This window comes from Brachyistius frenatus, unplaced genomic scaffold (assembly GCF_029030835.1).
Source record: "Brachyistius frenatus isolate BFR_SWC_R1_liver_20210118 unplaced genomic scaffold, ASM2903083v1 Contig_5, whole genome shotgun sequence".
In the NCBI taxonomy this organism is placed as follows: Eukaryota; Metazoa; Chordata; class Actinopteri; family Embiotocidae; genus Brachyistius; species Brachyistius frenatus.
The window spans coordinates 497,501-517,500 of record NW_027210604.1 but is presented as its reverse complement, the minus strand read 5'-3'; the positions used below and the strand labels follow the sequence as shown (position 1 = coordinate 517,500).

General features: G+C 41.9%; 1 protein-coding gene across 2 annotated transcripts in view; it reads right to left on the bottom strand.

Annotated features, from left to right (window-relative positions):
• Positions 1-20,000, bottom strand: part of klf8 (Kruppel like factor 8) — a 58,623-nt gene that overhangs the window by 23,600 nt on the left and 15,023 nt on the right. For both annotated transcript variants that reach the window (XM_069716264.1, XM_069716256.1), the window contains exon 2: positions 6,789-7,196. In XM_069716264.1, coding sequence (XP_069572365.1) covers positions 6,789-7,196 — 408 coding nt within the window. The remainder of the gene's footprint in view (positions 1-6,788; positions 7,197-20,000) is intronic.

Below are 20,000 nucleotides of genomic sequence, written 5' to 3'. Positions count from 1 at the left end.
GCTTTTCTTTTCTCTTTTTCTTTTCTTTTTTTTTTGCATATTTCAATAGTTCTGGCAACAGAAAATATGAGTACAGACAATCTAAGTGTATAGTCAACAGTTAATAAACAATAAAAGGTACGTGTAAAGTATAAAAAAAAATAGAGTTGGAAGTTGCATGCATGTATATTGCAAAATTAACAGGCCCAAGTACTGAACTTTGCGGAACGCCACGCATCATGTTGGTATATTTGGACGTGTAGTTGCAGAGTTTCTGTCACCGAGACAAAAGCACACATATAAGAAACATTTTGTTGTATAATTAACATCCTAGAGTTTATATTTTTAAACCCTTCTTTGTTTATTTTTACACTGTAAACAAAAAGAAATTAAAAAAAACGACAACGCTTGAATCGCGTCAGCAGCTGATGCAGCCGTGTAACATTTCTTTTTAGTGCAGCTGCTGTAAACGGGAGGTGAGACTGGATTTATAACCCGCTTAGAAAAGCAAGTTGGCCGAGTACGTAAGAGCAGGTCTGTTGTAAATGTTGGCTGAGCAAATCTGACCTTTGGTGCAATTCCTAGCAGGTACGACGCAGCTGTTTCCGTTATAAGAAAAGCCAAAGACGTGGTCAGCACAAAGTTAAAACAACAGAGGAGCAACAGCTGAACTCGGCTGATGTATTAATGAAATGCGTGTTAAAGCAGAGGGCTGACATTATCTGGAAAATCAGCAGAATGTGCGACCTTGTTAAGATAACATTTAAAGTTGAGGCTCTTTTCTTTCGGTTTTTTAAACTTGCTGACTTCTGCAGTGACGGCTAATCCGATCAAAATCAGCTTTTGTATCCAAATGACAAGCAGCAGCATCTCGACATCTCTTTCCCGGATAGCTAAGAGACGACAGATAGCACCTATCCGATGTCGGAAAACGCGATTAATCATAGCGACTGAAGTACATGTGACTTATTAGCCTGTGCAAAAGGTGAAAAAGAAGGTTTATTTCACCTTAACAAGAAAATATATCAACTATTCATTTCTCAATTAAGTCTTTAGAGACCGTTTCATCCACACTAAAGCACAGCTCTGCACACTGCATATACATTTACGTCTTGGAGGTTTTGCCAAACAAACCTGAACCCAATCTTAAACCAAACGTGAACCCAAACGAAGACAAACCGTAACACGTGTAACTGCATTGTAACCAAACTGGGAACACGATACCTAAAAAAAAAAAAACACAGCTGCATTTTCAAAACTATCAAAACTAACGTGACCTGACCGTGTGACCCCGGGAGCACAATTTCTACACACTGATGCTAAATCCTGACTTCAAAAACACAGTCTGCCGGAACACAGCTGTATATATTTTTCTTAAAGTTATAGAGACGCTATACGGTACGTGAGCATCAGCCAAGAATGAAAAACAGGCCGGTTTCCTGCCCCGCATGCGACTTCCCTCCTGAACTTATCTCCTATCGCTGCTTCCCAAACAGACCACTCCCTGCTTATTAGACCCGGTCACTCTGCCTATCCCACATTCTCACATACCATCACAAAAGCAAATCTAAGCCTGCACCCGGTGTTGACTCTGGATTTTGGGGATTTTGGAGATTGCACGGTCACGTGGTGTCTCAAAACTTGCTCGGCACGTGAAGGGTCATTTCTGTCAAAGAACGATAATCGTTTTCATGGCCACTTGTGCTTGGAGCAGCGTTACGACTGTCTGCACTAACAAAAATGACCATGTCAGTCTTTTTTGTAGCTGTCACAGAAATGTGAAATTTGTTGTTTTATTTTGGCGGAGTCCACAGACTGTTTCCTGTTGTGTTTAACGGCCAATCAAACGAGAAGGAGAGCTGATTGATTTTGATTAGACACGATAGACATCCCCACATCTTTGATAATTTTTTTTCAGTTAGAGTTCAGTTTTTCTGTTTTCTGTGAAGACTAACAACATCTGAGATAAAAAAAAAAAAAAAAAAAAAAAATATGTAATACGTGAATGAAAATATCCTGAAGAAGTTTCTAAAAACTAAAAAAGGCCCGTTAGCATTGTTAGCTTTTCCTATTAAAAACCAAAGGGAACTGCTAGCCTCCGTCTGATTCTCCCTGTGAGTTAACGTCATAGAAAACAAAAAGAATAGATTGAAAGCAACACCGCCGAGGACAAAATGGATGGCAGTGCTAATCCTGCAGCGCAGCCTGTCCTTATCTGACCGTCCACACCCTGTCCACCTCCACGCCTGTATCTCCCCTCTGCACTTCTTCTTCACCATCTATGTCCTCACTGTCAAATTGTTTATTATTCTTCCTATTTCCTGCTTTTCATTAAGTCTTTTTCTCTCGTCACAGCTGACGACACCCTCCCCCTCCTTTCCCTGTACGTAGGTTGGAGGTAACAGCTGCTTATAGCGTGCCTTGTGACTCCGATGAGCCTCACCTTATCATTACCGCTCACGCCCTTCATTGTATATCGTGCTCGGTCTCTGATTATAACAGGGCGCACAGTGAAAGCTAGAAATGTCAAAAGGTGTAGCAACTTGCCAGCGCTGCCAACCGTGCAAACACTCCCGTGTATTCACCAGTTATGATTATATTTAATTCGCGTACAGAGGTCTCACCACCCAACATTGTGTCCATAATGAGGATGGAAACTATAACTAGCCAGGAGACAAACTAATAATAGTCATGAGGGAACAATAAGTATACTTACTGAAGCACAGATGGGTAAAATGATCTTGATGTTCTGAGAATACAGAATTAAAGGTATAATCCACAATTTATATGTGCGACAAGCCACTACAAGAAGGTGTTTTAATTCAGGACAAACACTAAACAACTACGTATATTTTCTGATGCTGTTACAATGATTCCTAACATTTTTTTTGCTTATTCAAAACCGTGTCTACTTGTGAACCCTCTGAGAAGCTCCATCGTGGAGTGATTTAAACTTCTCAGATGATTTCATTTTAGATTTTAGAGGCCCAAAGAGATTCAACTTTATAACAGAAAATCCCACAAAATAAGCATAATTTGTTTTAGTATTGAGCCTTTAATTGAGTTGATTCCAAACACTTCTGCAGAGATAAATCCTTTGAAGATGAAATCCTAACTTGCAGGTATTATCAGATACACATATTTGACTGTGCGTATTTTAAGATGAACTGGACATCTATCAAATTAATGTAGTATAATAAAGAGGTCCAGGCATCTTTGACCACTTTGGCATTTGCACGATCAAAGCGGCAAAAGACAAATAAAATGTCATCAAACCATCAATCCAAAAAAATTCAGCTAAGCATGTTAAAAATAATAATAATAATAATAATGACACCATTTGCCAAACACGGGCTGATTTGACGAACAGAAACACCCATTCAGAACAGACACTCACCAACAAAGACATGACCTAATAACTTTTTTTATGGTGAAGCGTTCCAGTTTTCTTTCGTCTCCGCCCAGTCAATTTGTCAAGCTATGATTTGAAGGCTTCGACGACACGCATTGTCGTGTTGAGCAGCAGTAATCCGCCATCAATATCATATCAATTAAACAATGGAAGTAAATTTGATTGCCAGCTGTGCAACTAGATTTTGTTCCCTGATGATTAAAAGAAGAATCTACGGGGAAAATGATCTGGATTATAATTTATATCATTTCAAATCCTCTGAGAAATGTGTATCTGAGAAAATAAAAGAAGAGAAGTTCATTAAAAGTTATGGGCGCTCCACCCTACTCCCCGGTGTAAATCCTAAACTCTGCACTTGATTTATGAGAAAACGGTCCGACCAAAATAGTTCGATCCCGAGATATAAAACCGCCGGGGAGACGTGGAGGGAAACCCGAGCAGAGAGGGGGGGTTCGCGCGAGAGTTTTTCTCCCCAAAAACGATTCACAGTCTCTTGTCAGGACTCCTCGGCGCTGCTGTGACCTCTGACCTCCTCGCTATTTGTTTCGTGGAACTTGTTCTGCTGATGCGCTGCCTGGAAGTCACTCAGGATTAAATCAAAAGATCAACTCTGCAACTCGAAATGCAAAAAAAAAAACACCAAAAAAAACTGCAAAACGTCAACACACTTTGAGAGCAATAAAGAGTTTGTTTGTAAAGTGTGATTGACGACTTTCCACTTTTTAGCCACCCCTTTTCGACCATCAGCAGCCCTTACTTTAATGACATCATATCCACAGAGCGGATATTCTACCCCAGTGTTATAGGATTGCTCAAAGGCTCCACGGCAGTCAGGTCTCATTCCCTTTTCACTGTCCAGATAGTTCCGGCTGGACTGGAAAATGCTGACCTTGCAGTCAAATACCTGCAGCATCAGCCCTCAAGTTAACGTTGTGCTAACTTGAAATTCACAAACCAATAATATAATCAGTTATTCTTTTATTTGAGTAAAAATGCCAAAACGATTGTTTTAGCTTCTTAAATCTGAGAATTTGCTCTCGTTTCCTGTCTTTGTAAACTGAATATCTTTCGGACTTGGACTGCCAGCTGGACTAAACAAGCTACATGACATCATCCTGTCACTGTGTTTTACATTTTTGGATGACCCGTTGACGAGTTAGAAAAAAAAACAACATTTGATCAAGTAACAAAATGTTTTTCTTTTTGAACAAAAACCTAAAAATGAAGTAGGTCTGATCAAATCTCTAAAATAAATAATATGTTTTGTGATTCTGGTTTGCTTGCGAGGATCTGGCACAGTGTGGCACATGATGATGATGATGATGAAGATGATTGTTTAGGATAGGCAGCAAAAGAGGAAGAATGGAAGAATAAATAGAAGAGTTGGCTAACTAGTGTGCTGAATAAAGGAAACTGCTTCAAGAAAGCCTCAAACTACATCAAGAGATCATAAAGTTCAAGAAACTTAAACCATCTGACGTCCCCGAGCCTTCATCGCAACCATCACCGATCTCCTCCTCTTCCTCATAAACACACCGACTACCATGCAGAGCTTTCATCCCTCCTGCTGCGCTCGTACATCTCTGTAATCACTCCTCCTTCAATTCCGCTGTCGCACTTCCCTCCTCCATCTATTCATCATCACTTCATCCCGTCGCTTCGAGCTCCGCCCACAAATCCAGAGTTTCCATTTCACTCCATCCTTCGATGTCTTTCTGCATCCTCATTGATGGGGAAACTCCCCGCGTCTAATGTCATTTCAGAAAATGAAGCCCCTGCTAATTCTGATCAAGTTTGTGGCAACAGAGCAGAGCAATGACTGCTATTAGTCAGAAGTAGGATCCAGTGTCACAAAATAAAAAGGCACAAGTAGGATTTTTTTATATATATATATATATATATATATATATATTTCATCATGCTGTTTGAATTCCACATTTTCAATTTTATAGAGCAGGCAGCGTATTCGAAGTCACAACGCCAGAGCTCGTCTGGTGTTCTCAAAACACTTTTTGAAAAACGTCCTTGTTGTGTTTCTGTCTTTGTAAGCAGGATTTTTTTTTTTAAATAAAAAAAAAAAAAAAGCAAAATAAATGAAATCCAGTAAACAGAAGAGGTTTGGAGCGACTCATTCAATTTACATTGAATTGATTACGTTTGAGTTTGTTTGCTGATGTGATCCTGAAGTGGAGCCCAAAAACGATCTTTTAGCAATAACGTGGGGAAATGAGATCACTTTCACATAAAACAACAACAACAAAAAATGCCGCGTATGAGACGAGAAAAACAGAAGCTCGTTGTTGACCTTGCATAAGAGGCGAATACCTCGAGGTGGTCATTCACGAAGAGCACTGCGCTGCTGCAGAGCCACACCGGACACGTTGTCGCGTGTCCACGCCGAACATTGAGCTTTATGGTGCGGCGCTAAGACGTGTAAACGTTTTGGATTTCTGTTCTCTACTTGGGAAAGAAATGCCACAACTCACACTCTCAAATAAAGTGTGGTAACTTTGGAAACGTGTGCTCATGCTTACGAGCAGCCGAACAAGTGAAAGAAAAGGTTAAATTCCCGCTGCAATGTTTCAGGGAAGGTCTCTGAATGAAGCTGGTCACTTGACAGACAGACAGACAGACAGCAGCAGGACATGGGGAGAAAGTCTGGGATGCCAATGCAGGTAATATAAATTATGTATGTGTGTATTATGATGATACAAACCGCCGGTGATGTTGAGGAGTCTGATAAGCGTTAAAAATGAAGGATCATATCTCATCTGATAAACAACACGCTCCCACCAGCACAGCAACACACTGTTCTGTCCTCTTCACTTGAAAAATATTCGGGAGATTACTCGTTGTTTAGCAACGTCGTCATTTCCCCCTGATTTTAGTAATCAACGCGAGTCCGAGGTTGTTATTACGGACAGAAATGACGGAGAAAACTACGAAAGCAAGATCTCGGCTGCGACTAAAAGCAGCTTTTCCTTGGAGATTTGAAAAAAAAAAAAAAAGCTCTGATCTGCAAATTGCTTCCGTGTTTGCTGCTAATTCTTAGAAATTAAGCAAATATTAAATTCAGATCAAATCCCGAAGCAGGAACTTCAGAAGTGAAGAGTAAATATTTGAAGCTTGTTGGAGCCAGATGAAGTCGTAGCTTCCTCCTCCTCCCGTTTCTGTCTGACTTGAACACTGTTTGTATTTGGCGTGAACTCGACGTGGTCCAACACGTCTGACGCCGGTCGCTGCTCACACCCACCGGACTTCTCCTCCATCCATCTGTCAATCAAAACCATCAGCTTCCTCAACCCCCCACCCCCCACCCCACCCCATCTAATTAATCAACCAATCACCTCCATCCAACCCCGCCTCCCCCCTCCCCCTCCCCCTTCCCCCTGCTCACCGTGCACTCCATCTCCTCTGGCTCTGATTTGATCTGTACAGAGGGCATCTCTTCTCCCTCCTCCGCCTCCTCTTCCTTCCTGTCTTCCTCCTTCACCCTCACCGACTGTGTCGTCACTTCCTTCAGCTCCTCCTCGCCCGATCCTTCCTCCTCCTTCTTCTTCTTCTTCTTCTTGTCCCCCCGCGGCGGCCGAGGCCTGGTCGCCGGCTCCTCCTTCTTCTTCTTCTTCTTCTCCTCCTCTTCCTGGACCGCGGGTGACGACGACGACGACGGCGGCGGTTGTTGCTGTTGCTGTTGTTGTTGTTGTTGTTGTTGTTGTTGTTGCGTCGGGGCGCTCTGCTTGGCCGGGCTCTTCTGCCTCTTCCGGGCGCTGACAGCACTCTTCTTCTGCTTTGGAGTCGACTGGCACTGAGGAAGAGGAGAAGAGATGATCAGAAATAGAAGGAAGGTGGGAGGGAGATAGGAAAGGGGGAAGTGAGGAGAGGAGGTGATGAGGGGGTTGCTGAGGAGGAAGAAAGGGGGTGGGGAGAAATGCAGGGGTGGAAGAGGGAGGGGTGAGACCAAGGTACAAAAACTTCCAGGCCAGAAGGAGGAAGAGTGTGAAGAAGGTACGAGGAGTCGAACGGAAAGGGAAAAAGGAGGAAAGAAAGAAGGAAAAATGTCAGGTAGGAGAGGGAGCAAAGACAGGAAATGGCCCCCAAAAAAAAAAAAACCTCCAAGAAATTACCTTTTTTCTAAAAAAAAAAAAAAAAAAAAAGCCAGCTAGACAAGACCTCTTCTAAAAAAAACACAAATCCACCAGAAGAGGGGGTAAAAACACACAACAAACACACACTCTGCTTACAAGAGATAGAAAATATTGAAAAAGGAAGAGCCAAGAGGAGGCAAAGAGAGAAACAAAAGGCCTGATCCTGAGGCGGCCAGTGAGGGAATGAGAGCGAAAGAGAAATAACAGAGAGGGGAGCAGGGAGGAGTAGCCGTGAACTGACCCCTCCCTCCCTTTCAGTGGCAGGCAGGCCGACACACCCTTTTCTGGAAGCCGAGCGAGAGACACACACACACACACACAGAAACAGAGAGAGAGAGAGGAGTGCCAAGGCAGAGGGACTCCACACACACTTTTAATAATGCTCACACCCCTTCTCCGGTTCAATTTTCTCTCCATTTCCACTTCCTTTTTTTTCAGCAACATAAATTTGCTACTTCAGGCTGATGAGAAATGTTCGACAAATAAAACTAACTTCAGCAGAGTTTGAGGAACGGTGCCAAAAATGTCTACAGATAAAAGAAAATCATCTACTCGAAGGCTTCCTGTGGATCCCAGCACAACTTGACCTACATTTGAAGAAAGTCGGGGGACATTTCGATTTTTAAAATACGTCTCTTATGCTACAGTTTCTACTCGTTTTTTTTTTTTTGTTTTTTTTCATTTAACAAAACAAGACATTGTTCTCAAATGTGAAACTCTGAAGGTCAACGAGCAGTCGTGGAAGGATTTTGTTTTAAATTAAGAGTAAATTTGGGAGAATAATATCCGAGCAAGCTGAGGTGAATCACAGAGTACAGGCCACTTGTATTTATTAGTCGTGTTTCTCCCAATTAAACAGCAATAATAACATATAATGAAACAGATATGAGGCCAATAATGATCAAATGAAGAGAAGAGAAGTTGTTCTCATTAGGAAAAGCTGGACACTGCAGTGTTTTTTGTTACATAACTGGTTAATTAATGATATATCCTGTTCAAAAGTTTACTCATTAAGGTGATTTTAAGCTTTGCAGTTGTTTATTGTCATCATGTAATTTCAGTCTTCCAACACAAAATCAGTACGACAATTTAATTTAAATGCAAGCAATGACCTCTGATCAGTATTTAGAATTTATATTTTCTTCGTCCCACTTTGTCTCCATACCGCGACCTGCTACCGGGGTCACGCACCACAGTTTGGACACTGCTGATTTGCACAAGTGGGAGTTGTTTGAATCTTTTTTTAAAAGATGCAGTTCTTTCTTTTGTTGTTCCCCTTTGAGTTCAGCTGATGTAAAAGCAGTAACGTGCGTCTTCAAGGAGGAATTTAGAGCTGTGGTTTTACAACGAAATCGGACTTTGTGACATCAGCACTTCCACTACTAATATAAATAGTTGAACCTGAACACAGGTTCTCCAGCACGGCTGATGGTGCGTTCATGAGCGACCGGAAAGTGAGAAATTTCTTAGCTCCGAGCGGAATAATTCACCTGAACTACCTGTCTGAGGCCTCAAGCGTGTGTTGCCCTACAAGGCGTTTAAATAGAAAGTATTTAAAGGTAATAGTTAGAAAAGGATTAGTAGTTTCAGGTCAAGGTAAAATAAAATGTGGGTCACTTCTAAACCACAAGTGCTTTCACCAGATTTGTTTTACCGACACAAAGCTGTTGATTTAGGAGGGGAAGAAAATGTGATTATTACTCTGGAAATCTGAGATATTTCAATTGTTTATAAAAAATAAAAAACATTTTAAAGTCTAAAGAGAGAAAACTCCACGTCAGCATTAATGACATCATCCCGTCACGGTCACACCTGTTTGTGTTTTGTTGCTTTTTTGTTTACCGTGTTTTGTTCTGCCCGTGAAGGCACACAGAGAGGCTATAAGCCGCGGCAGCGCGTTTGCCGGCCGGCATGTGACCCGGCCCCAGCGGATTCCAGAGCGAGGTGGGGCCTCGGCCAATCAGGACTGGGTGTGGCTGCAAGCACCGCCCCTCCCACACACACACATAGAGAGAGACAGGACAGACACTGGTCTCTCAGTCCTATTGTGAGGGGACAGAGCCCCCTCTGTGTCTCTAAACAAAGGTAAAGGCAGCTTGATGCCTCACCTTCCCGCCCACCCCCCACCCCCACCCCCGCACGCCCGGCAACCCACACACAGCTGTGGTCTGAAATTACAACCATGAACCCTCCATGAAAAAATTTCAACTATCTTGTGCTTTATGTGTCCATTTTGTGTCTTGGGACCATAAGGAACTTTTTTTTTTTTTTTTCTAGAGACACCAGAAATAAACAGGAATGCACTGCAGCTCCAAGATCAGTTACAAACAGTTCAACTTTGTCATTCGTTTTATTCTGCCACGTTTTCTGCGATAAGGTACTTTTCACTTGACGTAAAAGGACGTAGGTCAACTCTATTTACATGTAGAAAAAAAAATACTGTTTTATAACAAATTTCCACGTTTTACCGCTTGTTCTTTTCCACTTATTTTTCAGGTCACTGTTTCGGGAGGGTTTTTTTTTCCAACCTTTTGTTTTTAAAATGATCTCATTATCACCTCTTGTCCTCTGTGATTGACCACTCTCACCTGCCATTCATACTGCGTCTGCCTACTCTCTTATACAGAAGTCACGTGAATGAAAAAAGCTGATCAGATCACTTGTAAATTCAAACCCCAAAAGGAAATGTCGACTGTTGTTGAATTGAATCTTCAGGGTGCTGCCTCTACATCTTCTCATCTTGATATGTAAGAAGTTTGTGGGAGTGTTTTTGCAAGTTAAAGTAAAAATCAAATTTTAAAAATCAAATTTTCCACTCAATCAGTTTGATACCCTTCAATTAGCGCTTGTTTTTTTGTTTTTTTTAGCTTTAAAAGTACAGTTGTTGACACTTTGTGGGCGAACGTCAGAACATCTTGAGGAGGGAGGATTTGTTTTTGTCTGCTGAAGAGCAAAAACTCTTCCAACTGCTTGAAGTCAAACACACTTTAATTAAACTTCCAAAGTCCTTTTTCCATTAACCTCAAATTATTCTTATCTATTCCACCACTTTCTTGAGAAAACAAACCACTATTAGAAGTTGTACACTAATAAACACAGACAAGCTACTGCATATCTTCTGATTTGGCTTGTTAGCATTATAAAAGCTGCTAATCAGCATCAAACACAAACAGCTGAGGTGGCTGCTTTAGTTTGCAAGTGTTCAGGCATAAAGTATTCGACACTAAGATTTGGGGAAATCAGGAATTTCTGAAATGGTTTTTATCCAATCATCAAGTAAAGTAGAAGTTCAACTTTGGTTCTGCCGGCAGCAGAGCGAGAAAAGTCGACAAAATTAATCTCGTAACCGACGGCGATCAGTCTAGTAGTTGTTGAGATATTCGATCAACAGGCGGTCGTGCTGCTACTAAAAACAGTCCATTCTCATATTTTAGAATATTTTACCTTTTCCTGAACTTGGCCGGGCATCTTTCCAGACTTCCTAACGAACTCTTACCGCGTACAGAGTTCAGCAGATATCTGTTGAAAACTATTTTGGATTGAACGCTTTGCAAGCAGACCCGGATCAAATAAGATTTGCAAACAATTCCTCTACGTATGTTTGAACCTAATCTGGATCTCCAGCCGGGTGGCGTTCGGCGCTCCAGGACAAGATCAGAACGCATTAATCTACAGACACCAAACTGAGATTTTCATTCATCTGCACTTTTTTTTTTTTTTTTTTTTTTTCCTCCGAGTTGCGCTCCAGCTTACAGATCACACCCGGTTTACCTCTCCAATTAGAAGGAAACAAACACCGAGGATCTTCTGCAAATCCGACTTGATCCACATCTGCTCTCTGACGAGGCACCGAAGGGGAAGAGGAACGAGCGGGGAGCCGAGAGTTGTGTGTGTTCATGTGTGTGAGGAGCAGCACTAACGAATAGTGATAGCCGCAGAGTCTGAGAGTTGTATGCGCATGTTGTGTGTATAAATGAGGAACGACAAGATGTGTGTGTGTGTGTGTGTGTGTGTCTATCCCCAGGATAGAGGAGGGGTCCCACTGTGGAGTTCCAAGAATAAAGAGGGTGGGGTGGGTGTGACCCCTGTCAGCCTCTGATCCTACCACAGGAAGTTGGGGTGGGGGAAGAGAGAGGAAGACGACGAGGACCGAAGAACAGACGGGCGGACCTTTACGGACCCTTGACACTTCATAGCAGCGAACCTCTTCGTGACCTGACCCACATTCAAACTGATTTCAGATCCGCGCAACGACCCTAATCGGACAACGAAAGTCCTCGAGAAAACAAATACGCCGACATGCTGAATTGCTGAAAAGTTCCCACGAAGGAAAAATATCGACCGAGCTGGTCAGAAACGCGATGAGAGCCAATGCCTTTTTTTTTTTTTTAGCGAAGTTACTACGGTGCATGTATGACCTCGAACAAGACAAACAATCATATGTTGTTTTTGTGCATTCTACGTTTTGTATATTTGAACACCAAGTTGTTCCGCGAACGAGCTGAATATAACAAAACCGCTCGTTTGAAGATAAAGCCAGTTTCAAGTTAAACATCTCCCTCTAGTGGGCAACACAGCGTATTACATTTTTGTTACAGTTGCGGTATCTTTTTCTGGTTTTGCATTGAGCTTTTTTCAGTCTGTTGCGCTTCATATTTACGGATTTCATGTACACACTAAAAATCTTGTAATTGAAAATAAACAAGCAATATACAAAAACAAAAACAAAAATATTTTAAAAAAAGCAGCTCCCTCTGGTGGACAACACAAACATTTCCTTTTAGTTTTTTGGAACTGGTATTTTTTTTAAGTAGTCGTCATATTTCTGTGTAAATATGCTATATTTGATCACACTGTAAAAAAAAAAAAAAAATAAAGATGAAGTGGTGGACCACGTATTTAAATCTCCAGCAGCGTCAAACTTGTGCAACATGAGTGGAAAAGAAGAATTAAGGATCAACCATGTTTTTTGCAGCCGATTTGACGGCAGAGCATGACGGAGGGCAGAATCAATGCCGACAAAACAAGCCATCTGAAGACGTCACTTAGTGCTGCGGCAACTTGTGAATAATCAAAAGAAATCAGTCGCAGGCCTGAAAATAACTATAAGTGGACCTCAGGCCAAAAATGATTATGGGAAAAACCTCCCTGACTGTAAATCAGGAATAGAAGAGTGATTTGTTGTGGAGTCGTTATGCAGTCACGTCACTGTGCTTCAAAACAGGCCAATCTCAACATTTAAAAAAAAAAAAAATCTATTTTTATCCGGTGACGGCTGACTGAGCGTGAACTGAACGCTCTGCTTCACCCTCGTACGATACCACACATTCACACCCGCTCAGAACAACCGGTCTGCTACTGCCGAGCTGTGGGGAGCTGATGAGGACAACCGTGTTGGAAGTTTCTGAGGAGTGTTTTTTTTTATTATTATTATTATTATTCATTTACTTTCTGTAAATTTAACACCATGTGCGTTTAGATCATTTTCTGTCCAAAAACAGATCAGCAGAAAAAAAAAATGTTAAAAATATCTCGTGATTGTCATTTTTCTGATGCAGTAGATAGTGGGGAGAATAAAACAGATGTGATGGAGCCTTAACAGGAAGGATGTTGGATGAACAACAAAAAAAAAATTACAGCTCCCAAACATTTAGACATAAAAGAATACACTAAGAAAAGTAAAGGTTAGCAGTAAACTCTGTTTTTTTTTTTGGTATGATTATGTCTTACTTTCACCTGTTCCAGCTCTGCAGTGGATATAAAGGTTCGTTTTTGTATTTTAATTTGACAACTGCATTCGAAAGATATGTAATTACACAACTTACACAAGAACGCTCAAACTGGGTTTTAATGTACCTGAATTCATAATTTAGTTCGTAGTAATGGTCATTTAATTGTGGCTTATAAATACTTGATGTGAACTTGTGCTCACTACCAACCTGCTGCTGTACTGTGTTGATAAAATCAGAAAAAGAAAAAAAAATCGAATTAAATACAGTTTAAAATACACGTTTCTTTAAATATGATGTTATGTGGATCTACTCTTAAAACTCGGGGAGTCGTTTATTCTTCTGTGACGGACTTTTAATCATACCCAGGGGATCCAGAAGATAATGAAAATAACTGCAACTGCGATAATTCGTTGGCCAATTGAAAACCATTAAAACGTGAACACGGCAAGACTCACTGTAAAACACTTGGTTAGCTGACTTTTTACAGTGTGCGTGAGCGAGAGAGGGTGGGACGGAGTGACTATCTGGGTCAGCGCTCTCCTCTCTGTCATTGCTGCCTCTCTCCAAACCCCGCCGGCCTTCTGTGTGTGTGTGTGTGTGTGTGTGTGTGTGTGTGTGTGTGTGTGTGTGTGTGTGTGTGTGTGTGTGTGTGTGTGTGTGTGTGTGTGTGTGTGTGTGGGGGGGGGGGGGGATTGCCCCAGTCAACCTTACTCTGTTCATGCCACCACAGAGTCCACACACACACACACACACACACACACACACACACACACACACACACACACACACACACACACACACACACACACACACACACACACACACACACACACACACACACACACACACATGTACACGGTCCACGCCCGGTTATGCCCACACCCATGAAACGCACACGCGCAGCTATTTCCCCGGGCCGTACCCCCACCCCACCCCGCCCCGCCCCCCCACCCCATCCCAACCCCACCCCTCCTCCCCCCCCAAAAAAAGCCTCAGAGGGCTCACACGTGTATATAACGACATACATGCACACAACACGCACTTCAGCAGAGGTGACGACTGAGCTCATTTCCAGCTTTCTGCCTCGGTCAGACTCAGGCTGTAAAACTACAGGCAGCGCGCTTCAGTTTGGGATTCACTGTCATTCGATGTTAAGTAAGAAAACAATTAGCCCTGTGAGCAGCAGAAGAAATAATAAAACAAACAGGGAAGCAGAAGGTATTTCTTTCCCCTCCCACCAGTAATGACTGCTTGCTCACCACCGGTTCAATCCGAGTTCACGCAGCGCCGTCGAACGTCTTCCTGACACGCCGTCGATTGAATTCAGATATGAAACGGTAATTTCGAAATGAATGCGAAAGCTTCACTCAGTCACAGTGGGAGGTTAGTCTTCATTTTACATTTTATGGTTTCTTCTGGTTTGTTTTGACGTGTGTCAGCGAGAGACGATGAAGGGACAAAGACGAGGTGCTGTTTGAGTCCTCGGGGTTGGGTTACAGATTGAATGACAATTTTTTTTTTTTGAAAGCTTCCAACCTTTTCTTAAAAATGTTCAAAAGCTCCAAAAAAGAAGAAGAAGAAGAAGAAGAAGAAGAAGAAGAAGAAGAAGAAGAAGAAAAAGAAGAAGGAGGAGAAAGAGAAGAAGGAGAAGGTGGATCAGATAAGTTGGTAGAGGGCAGAAAGGTCAGTTTCCATTGGTTTCCAGTTGAGGGTCCAAACATTGCACAACTCCTGTAACTGGAGTCCCTAACACACACACACACACACACACACACACACACACACACACACACACACACACACACACACACACACACACACACACACACACACACACACACGCGCGCCCCTCCCCATATGGCCTCAGCCCTGGGAAGCAAGAGGACACCCTCTCAGGGAAGGAGGCTGTGGAGGAAAATGAAATGAAGGAAAACTCAATGTCAATGTGTGTGTGTGTGTGTGTGTGTGTGTGTGTGTGTGTGTGTGTGTGTGTGTGTGTGTGTGTGTGTGTGTGTGTGTGTGTGTGTGTGTGTGTGTGCTATCGAGGTCAGAAGCTTTTGGCCTGCACTTCCTTCATATTATTAACATAATCACACATGTACAAATGCACAAACACACTTCTCTCCCCTTCCTAATTTTTCTTCCGCCTCTCACCCTCCCTTACTTTCTGCGTTGCTGTGTGTGTGTGTGTGTGTGTGTGTGTGTGTGTGTGTGTGTGTGTGTGTGTGTGTGTGTGTGTGTGTGTGTGTGTGTGTGTGTGTGTCTGGGGCAGAAGCCTTGTTAATAAGTGACGGAGATGGCAGGTGATGGGTGGAGGTTGGTTAAGGTGATAAAATCTGCTCTAGTTCACAAAGTTTTGAACAATGACGAATATTTAAAATAAAGATTATTTCTGAAGTTTTCAGCAACATCTGGGGATCAGAAGTGTGTCAACGAGGACTTCCTGTGCAAAAGATCGTGACATTTTTTTTTTTATCATGCAAGTCATTTCAATTCATGATTTAATTGTATGGTGTTTTTTGGGGGGGGGTTTCATTTTATTTTTTCTCACGGCTAGAGCTGCGGTTTTTGACGCAGAGCCGACGGTTGTCACGGCAACATGAGGTTTTTTTTTCTACCCCACCCTACGCCACCGCAGACGAGACACATGTGAAACGATGTGCAGCAAAGTGCAGGTGCAGGCATTTTTTTTTTCACATCCTACAATGTTGCCGCTACAGTTTGCATCGTGCATTTGTTGTTGGTGTTTCTGTCATACTGCGGCAAAAAAACAAAAAAACAAGCTTCCTGTTTGTTAGTGACATCAGTGGATGTGTGTAGATATAGCCGGTAAAATAAAGACCAAGCAAAAACACAATAGATCCCGAAGGGTCATAAGGCTGTTTATTATTTATTATTATAAGGTATGGAATATGGTCCGTGAAATTTATCTATCCTAATTAAGGCCATGAAAACATCACTAATCTGAAAACTGATCATTAGAAACTTTTCCGGCTTCAAAACTGCTGGATCCAAAGCAGAGGCTCGCTCAGCCAATCAGGAGTCATTTGTTGCACCTGTGATGGTCCTCCTCACCTGGCGGTAATCAGTCTGACTGGGAGGTTTTATAAGGAGGTCGGTTTGGTGCTCAGTGATGTGTGTGAGCGTCTCCAGGCGGTCAACACCTTCAGTTGGAGGTCTGGTTTGCCTGCCGGCCATGTTTTACTGCACCAAGCGGTACCATCTCTGTTTCTACTGTCCCGCGAAGAATGGAGCAGAACTCTGACGGGACAGTTTAGTGTTTTAGTTTTAATGCAAATGCTGCAAACAAAAGAGGGTAAAGAGGCGTTAGCGGAGGGGAAACTCCTCTTCTGCGAAACACACAGCTGCGTCTGTGATTTCCGTCCTCCTCCCTCTCCGAACTTAAAACTTTCTTTCTCTTCGCAGCCCTCCCGCCGTCCCACAATGCCTCCCTGTTCCGTCCCTCCGTCCGTCTTTTAAACACCACGACACTAATTGCGTGAATTAATTTATTTTACACTCAAGATGTCCGACACGGACGCGAGAAGACGAGCTGCAGTGTTTCTTCATCACGTGCCGATAAAGTAAACACACAAACACCGCATGTCCACTTCTGCTTCCCATTGTGCCACAGAAGACAAACTTATCTGTCGCCCCAGCCACTCCCTGACAGTTTCACTCCCTCCACCTCCTCCTGCAGCTGAGGAGAGGCCGCCGGCTCTTAAAGGGCCAGCGTCCGTCCTCTGAAGGGGCCTCGTATAGGAAATGAGATAACGTCATGTGTTGAAATATCAGGTGTATATTAACAAAAGGTTTCGGCTGCCAAGACTACTAGACTCGTGATTGATTGAAGGTTTCTCAAGTTAAACAAATATATATATATATATATATATAATCCTTCTCCTTATAGATGTTATTAAACATGCAGTGTTGGGAAATGTGTCTAAAATCATGAATCAACTCTATATTTTCCAACTTTAGTAGCCCGTGGTGTTTGGGATTGCTCTAAATCCCACCTGGGCAGCATTCGGACCGTTTCAATCCGGCCTGCAGTGCCCTCCAAAAAAGAAAAACAATATGACCCCTGAACAAATCGATTAAAAGGCGGCGTTACGTTAACGAATCTCGAGGTGAATGATTATCACGAGTCTGTTTAACTTGATACCAACAGAGTTGTTTTAACTTGAACTTTCTTTTGTAGCTGGGTAGTTTGTAGCTACTTTAAAACATGAATGAGGAGTTAGTTGAAACACTCGTGTTATAGAGAAACAGCTGTTCCTAAAATCCTTTTGATGATGTGATCCTCTCTTTCTGCCATTTCGATCAGCTGACCGTCTTGACTGCGACCTGCTGACTTTGCTACGAGCTGATTGGCTGTTTAATAAAAAAAACAAAAAACGTAGTTTAGTATACTTCAGCTCTGAGCTGCTTCTACTCCATATCGTAGGATGGTAAACATATGGTGTTAACTGGCTAACTCAAGGTGGCGACGAAACTTAATCCTCTTTTCTTTTTTTTCTTTTTTTAATCGGTTATTCTTCCAATTAAATGGGAATTAGGAAAATTCCGGGGACATATTTAAATTATTAAAGACCAACCTGAGATGAAGGGGGGAAAAAAACGGCGTCTTTCATCAATCTTCAAAAAGAAAAAGATGCAACGAGGGAATATTTAAAACTTTTTCATGATTGAATTATCATAGTTCTTATTTACCGTATTAACATATGAAACTCGGTAACATTCGGCCAGGGCATTTCATACCAGCAACACGCTGCGTACTCCTGAATTTTAATTGGCCGCCACGAGCTCGTTTGACACGGCTGAGTCAGAGTGTCACAGCTGGAAGTACTTTTAAGTGAAGTGCAGATGAGGGGTTTTACGAAGACTTCGGAGGAACGGTTTACAGAGTCCGACGTGACACCTTGACTGTAGCGGTTTCAACGTGACGAAGAAAAAAAAAAAAAAACGAGCAGCCCCTCTGCAAAACCTTTTTATCGAAATGACCAACAATTCCTCTGCGTGACCGTCTGAGGAAGGAAAAGCGACGGATGCATGACCGCAGGATTGAGGAAGACTGCTGTGCTGAAGGGTCAATGAGTAACAATGAATGCTGCTATTGATGCACGTTATGACCTCATATCTGATATTAACGTGTATCTGAGGGGGAGTAAACTTTTTAACCATCTAAATGAAACCCTAACTTCCTGAAATCTGAGGATTACAATGACATCATCCAGTCGATCTCGCTCGCACACGCACACACACACACACACACACACACACACACACACACACACGTCTCAGCTAACCCGAGAGCTTTGATCGAAGTGCATAGAAAGTCAAAACAACAGCTGACGGCTGCCTGTCAAACTCTGACGACAACAGGAGGCGCAAGTCCACGATGGGCAACCGAAGGTGTTAAATGGCTGCAGGGTTTAAAGGTCATCGCTGCTGCACAGCGAAGGCCGTCTTTCTTAGGACACAGTTGAGGGCCGACAAGAGAGGAAAATTTAGGAGAGTTAAAGTAGAGGGATGGAGAGGGGGAAAAAAACAGAGTTGCAGGACTAAATGAAAAAAGGAAATTTGGATGTAGGGGAGTAGGACGTTGTTATGACTCCAGCTGGGAACACACGAGTTCCTCTCAGGTGAGCAGCATCACGACTAATAACTTCGTTTCTTTCATTCATGCTGCCAGAAATAAACACAGACTGATGACTCACTCAGCTCCAAACACTTTTTTTTTTTTTTTTTTGTGCGTGTGTGTTAATTTTCCTTTTTTCTCTTTCTCTCTCCTCACTTTGCATGGGCCCTTCAATACACATGCTTTTAGCACTTTGCCATTTTTTGTTCTCGTGTCTGCATTATGACAACAACAGATGGACTGTTTTTTTAGTGCCTGGTTGAGTGTTTTTCTCTCACGAGCACATTCTGAATTTTAGGTGTAGTCATGTGTTTTAGTTGTGTATTTTGTTCATGTAAAAAAGACACAATAGTTTAAAAAAAAAAAAAATTTTTAAAAAAAAAAATCCCACCAGCTGACACTAAATAAAAAAAATAAAAAAAATTCTAAGAAATTGTCCTTTTTGTGTGTTTCCTTTTTTATTATTATTTTCCATGGAAAATATTGTGTATACTGTAGTTTTATTAGTTTCAAAACCATAGCCACGTCGAACTTTTTTCTTCTTCATTACCTTACACATTCTTCTACCAGTATTCATTAAAAAATTATCAAATAATCTCAAATTTAAGAATTTAACATTTTTCTTGTCAGGAACGATTGTTCAAAAACTTTTACCAAAAATATACATTAAATTGATGAATTCAATCAAGCAATATTGGATCAGAAAAAAGGACGATGGCAACTTTTTTTTTTTTTTTTTTAATGGAACCAAAACTACTAATCAAACAATATATTTTAATTTGATATAATATGAGCACTGGCTTCATAAATTCACCTCAGCCACCCAAACTAACCCAGCAGCAACACTTTTTAAAGATCTGGCTGCTGACTTTTGAGTCACCTCAGACACTTTTAATGTTTAATATTCCTCAGTAAAAAAAAAAAAAAGTGTCATGCAATTCCTTTGATATCTTCAAAAAACAACAACTCTGTAGTGGATTTTCTCAGCTGTGGGGAATCTGACTAAAACGACGATGGAATCGCTGAATGGATCTTTGTGGCGCTCGTTCACTGGCAGACGAGTATTTACCATAAAATACTTCACAGGCAAA